The following is a 12,704-nucleotide window of genomic DNA, read 5'->3' on the forward strand; positions in this document are numbered from 1 at the left end:
GGATTTAATTTAATTTAATATGAAATAAGTAAATCATGATCGACAACCGCGAAATCATACATAGGCCGCCGACAGAGTCTCAACTTGCAAGCGTCAGAACGGCTATCTATCCGGAAAAAATATATTTTTATGCAGGGCAAGACAAATAAGTCAGCCAGTCGCCTCTGAACCTGTAATTGGGTTACGTCACACGCTGCACGCAGCATCCTTTCTCTCGCGCTTTTCGTATTTTAGCACATAGTACGTACCCTAACAGTTGAGTTGCCGTCGCTAGAAATTTGTGAATTTGTAAAACGGGAAACCGTTAATTACGTGTTTAATATTTAGTAGTGTAGCTGTTTGGAAAGTAAATTCTAAATAGAAAGAAATTCATGTGTTTTCTTGTAAAACCGCTGGTCCTTCGCTGGGTGAGTACAAGGGACGTCGTCCCTTGTAATCACCCAGGACTTGCAGGACTTACAGGACCGGGCCTACACAAAACCGTAAACAAAAACGCCGAACCAGTGTCCACATCGAAGTGTTTACAGATCAAAAGATCACGATTCTATTCAAATTCATTCATTCAATTATCAAAATTGAATGTTATACTGAGGGGGCTGGATCAGAACTTCAAACTGGAAGAAGTGGAGGAGGAACTCAGAATGATGGGGTTCGAGCCTGAGGAGCTGGGTTGGTTTAAAACCGGCCCAGGTCGCCGAAGGCCCACGGACCTCATCAGGTTCCTCGTCCCTAAAGAGCAGAAGGGCCGTATTTGAAATTGAAAATGTCCGTGTTGAGCGCTTAAGGACTCACACAATAAAAAACAGGAAGCAAATTATGCAGTGTCATCGCTGCCAGGAATACGGACATGTCATGAGCAATTCCAACGCAAAGTCGCGTTGCCATAAATGCAAGGGAGAACACCACTACTCAGAGTATGAAAAAGACAGAGCAACACCGGCCGAGTGTTACAATTGCGGTGGCGACCATTCGGCGAGCTATTGGCGCTGCCTAAAAAATCCAAACATAAAAAACATAAACAAACAAAAAAACTTCGCCGAGACGTTAAGAAAGACCAACACGGAATCTAATACCAGGAGGGCGGAGCCAAAGGAGGGCACTACAAAATCGCATATTAAACGTCCCGAGTTTTCAATCAATAACATGAGCCTCTTAAATCTTCTAAGTTTGCCTGAAGGGATGTTGGAAAAAAAATCGACACCCTGATGGCAAAACTGGAAAAACTAAACTCAAACCCGGCGTTTAAACTATTGTTAGGAGCCGAGATCTAAGTCCCCACAGTATCCGTTTTTTTTCTTTCTTGGGTGCTCAAATCCTAAAACCCATCCGCACTAACCAGAAAACCCCACATAAAACCCAAACCTAACGTCAAAAACCCAAACATCATCCAAAACACCGTTAAAGACTAATACGTTCACTCCTCCGCCCGACCTTTTCTCACCAGCCAAAAGTTCCGTGGTCTGAGGCGGCGTGGTCTGTTTCGCAGGCTCGCGTCCAATAACATCTCACCCAGACCTCATAAATACAAGTAACCAAACCTAAACCCGATCCCGACTAGTCGGTTCCTATTCTCCGAGTGAGTCACAAGTCCAAGCACCTAGATGCGACCCAGAATTATAAAAAAAAGGCGCCTAATCTAGACAAAGGATCTACTTAAAAGACCGGCAAGAGCAGTGAAAGCTAGCCCGGATGGACAGTGCATAACATCATCATCACCCAATGAAATTTCCTAATGAATCAGTCAATAAAATTTCACCGTAAAATCAAGCCTGGCTCTAAGTTACATTTTAAAAATGTTATTCCAAAAAAAAAATCCCCGTCCCAAGCAAACTTACTAGATACCGATATCCAGTTCAGGTTGGCACTCCTAGTTTTATTCACGTGAAAGAGTCCGGTACCCTCTGAATAATCGGCACTAAAATAGTCATTTTAATAAAATTTGAAAGGGAGTGAGGCAAAACCGGCACTATACCTGATTGATTATAATCGATATCCACCTCGCTGGGCCACTTTTCATTATAAGAGTTTTGTAACATGATTGGTTTAGCATGTACCTAATGCTTTTATCTGACATTAAAGAGTTTTATTTGTTTCAGATGAATGGTGCCGGCGATCCGTATGAACGAGAGCAGCAAAATTTGCTAAAACTATGGGATGAGTTTTCTAGTGGCGATGAGGAAGTTGATCCATATCAAGATAGCAATGATGGATCAGATCCTGATTATTAACCAAATGATTCGTCAGACAGCGATGCGAAAAAACCAGGCCCAAGCTCAAAACAAGCAATCTTACTAACCCAAACCTTATCCAGTCCTGATATACCAAAGCGGTATATCAGGACTGGATAGCCCCTAGTTATCAGATGCTGAAAGGGAGAATAATGACGATGATCCCGAATCATTATGGCAAACTACAACAGCACCCATTCCCAATTTTGATTTCAATGAAAGTAGTGTAGGAGCTAAAATAAATATTGACGAAAATTTCACTCCCCTCGATGTATTTAACTGTTTATTTACGCCACAGATATTGGAGTATGTGGTTCAGTGTTCAAACGACTATGGAAAGCTACTAGGGCAAACAAATAGACCCAAAATAAGAAACACAGGTCAACCAATTATGGACCGATAACTATCGATGAAATGAAAACCTTTTTTGGAAATTTTTTTGTTTACTTCAAGGTGAAGTTTCAATGAGCAATGTTCGTCGTTTTTTTCCTACAAAGATGTACTTTTTTACTACCCTATATTTCCATTTGTTATGTCTTCTAGAAGATTTGAACAGATTCTAAGGATTCTGTGCTCTTCGCCACCAAATTCGAAGGGAAAGGAGAAAGTTCAGACGCTGTTAGATATGCTTGTGACTCAGTATCAAAATTCGTGTGGACCTACCAAAGAATTATCCTTAGACGAATCTTTATTACATTTTCAAGGGAGGCTGGGATTTAGAGTATACATAAAAAACAAAAAAGTTCGTTTTGGAATAAAGTTTTATGAGCTGACAACATCTGATGGATACGTGCTAAACCTAGAAATGTACAGTGGTTCCAGGAGTGTCAATAATACTAATGCTAATAATGGAGAAACTGGTAATCATACTGTGACAGAAAAAGTAGTTCTCCGGCTGATGCAATCTTATTTACTTAAGTGACATGCACTACATGGACAATTACTATAATAGCATACCTTTATCCGAAAAACTTTTAAAATTCAGGACTTATAGTAATGGTACTCTCAGGTCCAATCGACGGGGCAATCCAAAATTAGACGTTTCAAAAAAATTGAGCATTTTTGGATGCGAAAAAATCAAGTTTATGTGTCGAAATGGAAAGATAAGCGAGATGTATTAGTGCTTACTATTAAAACCCATCCACGAATGATAGCAGTCAAAAATAATTTTGGTAAGGAAAAAAATAAGCCCGAAGAAGTAGCAACATATAATAAACATAATATGTCGGGAATTGATCAGATGATGTCAACTTACAACGCTACAAAAAAAACAATGAGATGCTAAAAAAAGGTTATAATATACTTGGTTAAGTGCATGGAACGTTTTTTTTTTTCTATATAGAAAATATTGCAAAAGGAATTCGCGTAAATTTCGTTTTGTGCAGTTTAGAGATGAATTAATTAAATCCCTTATCAATCTACCCACTGATATTGAGGGACGAGATATGGTACTGCACTGCACGGCCATCAAAAGCATAACAGTCGTCGCTTTAAACCAACACAGACTAATGACAATCTTCATATCAATCAAGACAATAATACAATGCAAGAATTGCAATGTCATTGGCCTGAAAGAATCCCAGGGCAGCTCCTGGCGGCCAGTCTCAGAAAAAGTTCATATTTTTAAAGTGCAGAATGTGTACCGAGAATAAGGTACGAAAAGAAACAAGCTATAGATGTCAGGGTTGTAGGAAAAAACCACCCCTGTGCCCAAGTTGTTTTGAAGAATGGCACACAAGCCAGGAATAAAATATTTTTAGTTATTACCTAAGTAGGTATTCTATTTTTTGTAATACCTTTTTCGAAAAATTTTTGTTTTAGAATAAAACTTTTTTTGTCTGTTTTTGGTTTTATTTGAATACAAATACCATACATTTTTCTTTTTGTATTTAGGCGTCTATTGGCGTTGTGTCAATTTACAACAAAAAATTTACCTAAAAATGGACAGGACGTCTATCGGCGTAAGTTAGAAAAATACATATATTTTTTTAATTTCTAAGAACTTTCTAGGTTTAACTTCGCATTCTAATGAAAAATTTGTTAAAAAATAGTAGTGCCATTTTTAACCAGTTTCTAAATATCTGTACTGTGATTCAACGTGTTAAAGATGGGGTTTCAAGTCGAAATCCCGACAAGGGAAAGGGTTTCCAGGCCTGGTAAAGTCCAGTTCAGAGATTTATTAGAATCTTTGATATGCCGCGAATAGTCCGTGTGCCGGTGTTGCTTGTATTGTAACATGGCATGTATGTTTAAATCGCAAAATTTTATGTGGAAAGAGTCATACAGTAATATTCTAAGCGATATTTAATCGTTCCATCAAATAAATAAATATTTTAAATATATTTTTTTAAATTTATACACTTGATTCGTAAGATTTGACTACAGATACCCACGTACTATTTCGTTAGACGTCTGACCTCAGTCGCAGTCACTGAAGCGTAAAAAGTTGCACAGGTCCGACCTTATAATTTATTTGTATTTAAAATTTTATTATTCGGGATTTTTGGCTTTGGTTTTATAAAGTTAGAAATTCAGGATAGTTAATAGATAATATTTAATTAAAAGATAAGATTTAAGTAAATAAAATCATTTTAACCAAAAATTTTCATTTAATAAGTTTAGTATTTAGTGCTATCGGTGGGGTGTTTATAATAAGTGATGCGAGAATAGGTGGTACAAAGTACTTAGACCTATTTATTCTCTGGATTAAGGCATTAAACATTTTACTTTTTGACACAAAAGGGTAAAATGTTTTGGTTTGTCTTCAAATTATATAAATTCCTTTTTTTGGGTATTGAGATTTATTTATTATCCCAGGGTCGAATCATTTTAAGGTCTTTAGATATAATAACAAATCTAGGGTAAGAATTGATAATTAAATTATGTTCTTTTGAGTATTGACTTATTAAGTGTAGTTATGGTTATAGCTTAGGTGTCATCAGCATATTCAGAATTCCTCACATTTGGTAAATCAACAGTGTATATTAGGAGAAATGATCTAGGATTGACCCTTGTGGCACATCCGAATCAATACGTTTAGCGTCAGAGAAAACATTATTAAATGACAAACACAACATTATTAAAAACATAGTACTAATTTTAGAATGAACAATCCATACCATCAAATCCTTTTGAATAATCGAGATTAATATAATTAATATTTTATTTATCAGTTGTTAGCAGGTTAAATGATTTCCATACTTTGTGATTTTAATGTTACATTTTGTTAAATTTCAGGCAGTAGGGTGAAACCACAAATAAAATAGAAATGTGTTTTTGTCAATTTTGGGCAGTAAAATCATCATGGGTCTATTTTAAATTTAATGAACTAACATATTGTAGTATAAAAATTTGATTATTTTCTAAAAGTTTTATTTTTTAAATTTAGTATATTGAGTTATTTTTATATTTTATTATTTTTTTTGAACTCTAGATTTTAGGCAATTTCTATTTTTTGTGAGACAATCCAGCCTCGAATTAAATTTGAATTATTTCAAGCAAGTAAATTAATAATAAATATATAAATAAAAATAAATTGTAATATATTTCAAACAGATAGGACACCCAATTACACGAGATACAAAAAAAATTTACAAATAGTTTAATAACACAAATAAAAAAAACACACTCCCAACTATTAAAGGCGATAGACCCATCCTTAAAGTTCTCCTTAAAAACACGACGAAAGTAATACAAAAACAGCCCAAAAATTTATCTTGGTACGGCCCCGTAATCCTTAAAATCAGTGGGATAGAGAGAGATACACAATCACTTGCACAGCCTAAAGTAGGAATCGCCAGAACGCAGGTGTTTTATCTTTGTTTAATAGACTAGCTAAAAAGAGTTGAGAAGAGTCTGTGAGTGCTGGGAGTCTTTAAAAGGTTTTGTAAGATGCTTGGATTTTAGTCCGTAGTCAATTTTTTGATATTATTTTCTTTCTAAAAATGAACATTTTTGAATGCAAAATAAAAAATAATGTAAAACGCGGGGTTTTACGTATATTTAAAATTATTTCATAGATAAATTATATAAAATGTTGCCATTTAAACATGATATCATGCGATAATAAATACGACATAGGCGCACGGACTATTTAGTGCGGCATCTGCGACACATCAAAGATTCTAATAGATCTCTGAACTGGGGCCGTATTTTCGAAACCATGCGAGAATCTTCGAATGCGAACAAAGTCGAGCGGCAAAATTCGCGAATTACGAATTAAAAAGTGCATTTTTGAACAGCACTCGAAATTTCATTCGCATGCGAACATGAAATGTAGTGGCAACGTAGCAAAGTCGAGTGCTATTGGAGGCCGTGTCAACCGGGATGAAGACAATAAAGATTTAACCTAACCTAAAATTTAAGTTTAAAAACATCAGGGAATTTTGAGGTTTTTTCATGGCGTTTCTTGGGTTTTTGCGAATTGACTTTTTTTTTAAATCAATTCAAAAATATAAAAAATATTGCGGTTTTGTGTCGAGCGAGCGAAAGAAAGAACTAATTTCATTTATGGAAGAGCACCCGGAATTCGGGCAAATTCACCCAAAATTTTTCGGCTAAAACTGCACAAGCCTTGTGGATAAAACTAGCGGACAGATTACACACTTACACAGTCTCTGGAGCACATAAAGAGCACATCATCGTAATAGGCTTGTTTAATCTATATTATTAAATTGAGAATCTGAATACATTTCAAATGGGTCAAGAAATGAAGAGTACATCCTATTCCTTCTATCTGCCAGAGTTTTAGTCTTTTCCAGTGCATCGACGACTTTTCTTTGCACAATATTGTTTAATCTTGCTATTTGAATATTCTTATTTTTTTTTCAATAAACAACAAGAAAACACTACAAAAAAACTTAACCAACTCACAAATTAAGAAAAAAAACAAAGCTAGTTTAAAATCAAAACAAGACAAGCGGCAGAATCGCACACGAACTTTGAAATTCGAATGGTATATACCCATTCGAGACACCGCATGCGAAAATGTTCGCATACGAAGCGGTCGAAAATACGAATATCGATTTTTCGTGCGAAATCCTCTAATTTCGTATGCGAATCAAAGTCGAATGGTTTCAAAAATACGGTCCCTGGACCTTACACAGATGGATTATGGATGAACCCACCCTTACTACCACTATTACTACTACTACACCACCCAATGAAATTTCCTAATGAATCAGTCAATAAAATTTCACCGTAAAATCAGGCCTGGCTCTAAGTTACATTTTAAAAATGTTATTCAAAAAAAAAATCCCCTTCCCAAGCAAACTTACTCGACACCGATATCCAGTTCAGGTTGGCACTCCTAGTTTCATTCACGTGATATTTCGCCATCAAAGATTCCGGTACCCTCTGAATAATCGGCACTAAAATAGTCATTTTAATAAAACTTGAAAGGGAGTGAGGCAAAACCGGCACTATACCTGATTGATTACAATCGATATCCACCTCGCTGGGCACCACTTGGTCCGGCTTCGTAGGAACTACTTGGTCGGGTTTTTCACTGTTTCTGTGATCATCCAGAGGGTTTTCCTTATTGTTTAATTGTTTATCCAGTTTGGCTTGTAGAGCTTTCATTAACTGATCGGCTTGCAGCTCGGAAGGTTTTATCGAACCTGTTAGAGGAACGTAGTACTGGTCGGTATCTAAAGTATTTGTTAATAATCAGATTGATTTTTATGTTTTTTTTCTTAAATTTCTATTTTTTATTTAGTAATCATGGAGTAATGTAGTTTTTTTAACTTAAAATTGTCAGAAATGGAATATATGAATGGGCTAAGAATACAGTTATAAGAAGCAAAGGTTTTTAAAAGTCTTTTGAACTGGTTTAAATTACCACACGTGTTATTAATCACAGGTAATTTGTTACACTAAATAAAGCCTTTATACAGTGTGTCCAAGATAAGGATATCTATCATGTGGATCTCGGCAGCTATAGGAGGTACGAGGTTGATTAAATTAGAGAAAAGTTGAGCATTTTAGAGCCTAACAATACGCCGTTTAGAAAGTTTTAAAATTTTGAGTAGATCAGGAGACATTCGAGAAAAACCGAAATTTGCCGATTTTGTTTTTATTTTTTCTAGAGTTATTTCAAGAGATATGGAAAAACAAAAGACACTTTCTGATGGCCATTCTTTAAGCTCTAAAAAATAATATTGCGAGATTTTTCGTACGACGTTTCGTTTCGAAGAAAACATCATCAACTTAATTTTTTTACAAGATAGTGGGCGCATAACATTTTTTGGAAAAATACATTTGAAAGGACAATATTTCAAATAAAAGTTGTTTGGAAAGTTATGGAAGCTAAAAAAAAACATCGATCCAATTTTCCATAGAACTCGCGAAAATCAAGAATATTTTGGCAAATTTTGAAAAAAATTATTATGAGAATATATTTACCATCCTCATCATTGGCGATTGCCCCCGTCTTAAACTCGCTGACCTCAACGGCCCTATCGAAGATCACGGGATTCTTTGGGACATTAGTCGATATATCCGTATTCAACTGATAATTCTTTGAGGAGAGTTTCGAATCATTGCGGACCTTCAACACCACTACTAAAAAAAATCAAACGTTTCTAACGGTATACATCAAACATCTTCAAGAGTGCGCGCGTACCGGCAACTGCCCCATCTGCAGCAGTTTCGGATGCGTTTTTCACGGTCACTTGCGACGGTTCTCTTGTGTTCTGTTCGGTTTTACTAATGTCTTTTATTAAATTAAAATGTATGTAATTTTTTTTTTGTTTTAATTCATTTTAAGTAAAAATTTTACCATAATTACACTTTACTTGGCATCTGCCTTTGAGCCTTTTGATTTTCTCATGGATGCTCTCGGGATCCCCTTAAAATTTAAAAAAAAAACACCTGACAGCTGTCACCTGTCAAACTCAAACTTTGGCGCTTACCTTCGGGTACCGTATAGTTGACATTTAAGACTTCCTCGGATATTGGTCGAGCGCAGCAGAGTGGGACCGATTGCCCTATTTATTATTTATTAAGTTAAAATTGATTTGTTTTTTTTTAATAGTGGTGTTATACCTTGCATAAGATCATCGCAGCAATCTACACCATTTTTAGGTGACGACACTGCAAAAAAAGGAATTAATTGGTAGAAAAGGGAAAACACTCATTCTGCTTACTTTTCACGTCCTCCCTACTCTTTGCGAGGACCGTATAGTTCACGTTCATCATCTCTTCAGACTTTAGCTTACTGCTCTGAGCCACTAATATGGCCGATGCTTAGGGAAAAAATCATTAAATTTCAGGATAAGCAACAATGCTAGTATACTGACTTACTTTTTTGTTTAATTTTTGGAATCTTATCGCAACAAGTCGGTGTTTCAGCTGTCATCACAGATTCAAGCAGATTACAAGATTCTGGTTTAATGATCGAATCATAAGTAGCGGTAGATGCTAATAAGAAAATATTATTGAGAGGTACTTTTTAATATTAGACGTTATTAACGTATAATAAAGAAGAAGACTTGTCTCCTGTCAAAACTGTCAACTATAGATCAAACTCTTTGACAGTTGACAGCTGTCAGGGCATAAATAGTTTAGGCATAAAAAATAAAATTCCGATTGTCTACTTATAAGAAATTACTTTGAGAGCTGTCAAATAAATTACATTGATCACTTATTTAATATTTAAAGTAAAACAACCATTTAAAATTATTTACAGTAAAGAACAACGAGCAATAAAAAAGAAGAATATGAAGGATAATTAAAAGCCGAAGAATTCATTCAATGTTGAATGTTCTTGACAGTTGACGGTAATGTTTGACGCCTTTTGCAGCTGTCAAACCTTAACAATTCTTGTTTAGTAGCTGCTAATAAGAAAATATTCTTTAGAGGTATTTTTTAATTTTAGACGTTAATAATGTATAATAAAGAAGAAGACTTGTCTCCTGTCAAAACCGTCAAATATAGCCGACGAGGTCGAACTCTTTGACAGGTGACAGCTGTCAGGGCATAAATAGTTTAGGCCTAAAAAACAAAATTCCGATTGATTAGAAAGATATAAGAAATTATTTTGAGAACTGTCAAATAAATTACATTGATTTTCAATCACTTATTTAATATTTGAAGTAAGAACAACCATTTAAAATTATTTACAGTAGAGAACGATGAGCAATAAAGAAGAAGAATATGAAGGATAATTAAAAGCAGAAGAATTCGTCGGAGACCCGCCAATGCCAAGAATGCCTGGTGGAACAGTAACACGGAAAAGCACCGTGACACTACGCTGTATACTATTATACTAAAAGATAATATTCCAAATGAGATGACAATAATTACAAATTAATTGCAATAGAAGACTTTCCAGCTGTTTCTTGTCAAAACTGTCAAATATGGACGACAAAATCGACCACTTTGACAGTTGACTGATATCATGCCACGAATAATTTTTTTGCAAAATGTTATTGCTCATCGAAACTTAAAAGTAAGAATCAAACACTATTAGTATAGTGCGACGTTTCGCTAGTTTAATTCTAGTTTCCTCAGGCACTGAAATAAAGACATGAAGCAGGGCAGTAGCTGTTGTTCAGTTAAACCCTTTAAATATTCTTGTACAACCTTGGATTCTTGTGAGGATGCTAATTATTTAATTATAAATTACATTAGAAAATGATGAGCGTAGAAGAAGAAGAAGAATTGGCAGTAAAAAATGAGTCACGTAGGAATGACTTTGACAGCAAATTAATTACGTTAATTTTTAATTACTTATTGAAAATAAAAATATAATAGCTTAAAACTTGTTTACAGTAAAGAACGACGAGTACTAAAAAAGAAGGCATGACAGTCTTTAAAGAAAACCACCAAAGAAGACACGAATGAAAAAGAAGAAGAAGAAGAAGCCTACTGAAACGATTTTGACAGTTGACAGTGAGATTCGTGATTCGTTTGATAGTGTCAAACTCTAAATAATTTCCACTAATATTTGAAGTGAGACCACAATAATTAAAAATTAATTACAGCAGAGGGCGACGAATAATAAAGAAGAAAACTTGACGGGTGTCAAACAAGACTCCTCGAAAAACCACGAAGGAAGACTGCTGGTAAGGCACAAAAGAAAAAAAAAGGCTTGTGAAATGACTTTGACAATTGACAATTGTGTTCGATCAGTTTGTTGTTGTTACTGTTACAGTTGTAAAACCCTAAATAACTTTCACAAATATTAACTAAATTATAATACATATTATTTAAAGCGAGATGACAATAATTTAAATTTATTTGCAGGTTAAACTGTAATAAAAAATAAGACTTGACATCTGTCAAAGAAGACTGCTGAGAGGGCACAAATAATATTTTTGACAGTTGACATTTGGATTCGACGGTTTTGAAAGCTGCCAAGACTCCGATAATTCGGCCAATATTAAATTTTAATATATAAGCAATTTAATATTATAACCAACTTTACATATCACAGCTCGAGACTGAATGTGCTTTTCACTGAATAACTCAGAAGTTTCTTGTGTTACTTTAGAACCTTGATTTGTTGATGCTAAAAACGTACATTTAATTTAACATTTGTCATCTGTCATCCGTTAACAGTGTGACAGCTGACGGAATAAATTTTAATTTAGATATCATACACGATAAAGATAAAGAGATGAAAATATTGATGTCCTCTTCGCTAGTTAAAAAAAAGGTCAAAAGTAGAGGATGAAAAAGATCTGACAGCAGCCATCTGTCAAACCGGTGATCCAGCCTTCTTTTTATTGTTTTTTTCTATATCGATATAGATGGCGACACCGATTGTAGTTTGACAAGTGACAGTTAAGAGGTCTTACTTTAAAAAAAAATATCTTACGGATCTCAGTGTAGGACTCGGGCCCAGCTTGCAATATTGATTGCATTTCGGAAGCTTAAAAAAACACAATTTACTCTTCGGTAATTACATAAAAAAATTAATTAATACCAATATGACATGATGGATCACAGGATTTGGGGTGCACCTCCACCGGTACTTCTTGTGGTGGTTTGACAGTAGATACTTAAAAATAATAGAAAAATTATTCTGGTTATTAAAATATGAAGTTTAACATACTCATATCGCATAATGTGTCACATTTACTGGTAATAGATTGTGTATAATCATCAGATGGGTTTATCACTAAAAATAATAATAATATTTTAATAATATTTTAGGGCAATTATTACGACTAGTTAATACTGTTTAGAATTTCACGGTCCATCTCTTTGAGGCAACAAGCCGGTAAAATAGATTCCGGTAAATCTCTGGCCTGTTTCAGTTCTTCCGATTTCATATCTACAAGGAATACGTTAAGCATTGAGCATACAGAAAATATACAGGGTGTACCCATAAGGCATGAATCTTCACAATGATCGTGCGGTTTCTCTATAAAGTCAGAGTATACCAGTACGCTGGGCAACACCGAGAGCACTTGACTCGTAACTGACGAGGAGCCATCACTCATAGATGAGACTCCTTGGCTTGGTACTATA

At 34.9% G+C, this 12,704-nt stretch overlaps 1 protein-coding gene across 47 annotated transcripts in view; it reads right to left on the reverse strand.

The window, feature by feature from the left end:
• LOC126742793 (uncharacterized) overlaps positions 1–12,704 on the reverse strand; it is a 255,085-nt gene that overhangs the window by 28,261 nt on the left and 214,120 nt on the right. For 45 of the 47 annotated variants that reach the window (XM_050449953.1, XM_050449852.1, XM_050449861.1 and 42 more), the window contains 14 exons: positions 12,559–12,699; positions 12,412–12,507; positions 12,286–12,351; positions 12,157–12,231; positions 12,049–12,102; positions 9,531–9,647; positions 9,374–9,472; positions 9,273–9,320; positions 9,140–9,214; positions 9,007–9,075; positions 8,851–8,940; positions 8,631–8,789; positions 7,655–7,876; positions 7,505–7,597 (listed from right to left, as the gene is read on the reverse strand). In XM_050449953.1, coding sequence (XP_050305910.1) covers positions 7,505–7,597; positions 7,655–7,876; positions 8,631–8,789; positions 8,851–8,940; positions 9,007–9,075; positions 9,140–9,214; positions 9,273–9,320; positions 9,374–9,472; positions 9,531–9,647; positions 12,049–12,102; positions 12,157–12,231; positions 12,286–12,351; positions 12,412–12,507; positions 12,559–12,699 — 1,404 coding nt within the window. The remainder of the gene's footprint in view (positions 1–7,504; positions 7,598–7,654; positions 7,877–8,630; positions 8,790–8,850; positions 8,941–9,006; positions 9,076–9,139; positions 9,215–9,272; positions 9,321–9,373; positions 9,473–9,530; positions 9,648–12,048; positions 12,103–12,156; positions 12,232–12,285; positions 12,352–12,411; positions 12,508–12,558; positions 12,700–12,704) is intronic. The other 2 variants (XM_050449600.1, XM_050449615.1) reach the window with 2 other exon arrangements.

Source organism: Anthonomus grandis, chromosome 1 (assembly GCF_022605725.1).
Source record: "Anthonomus grandis grandis chromosome 1, icAntGran1.3, whole genome shotgun sequence".
NCBI lineage: Eukaryota > Metazoa > Arthropoda > Insecta > Coleoptera > Curculionidae > Anthonomus > Anthonomus grandis.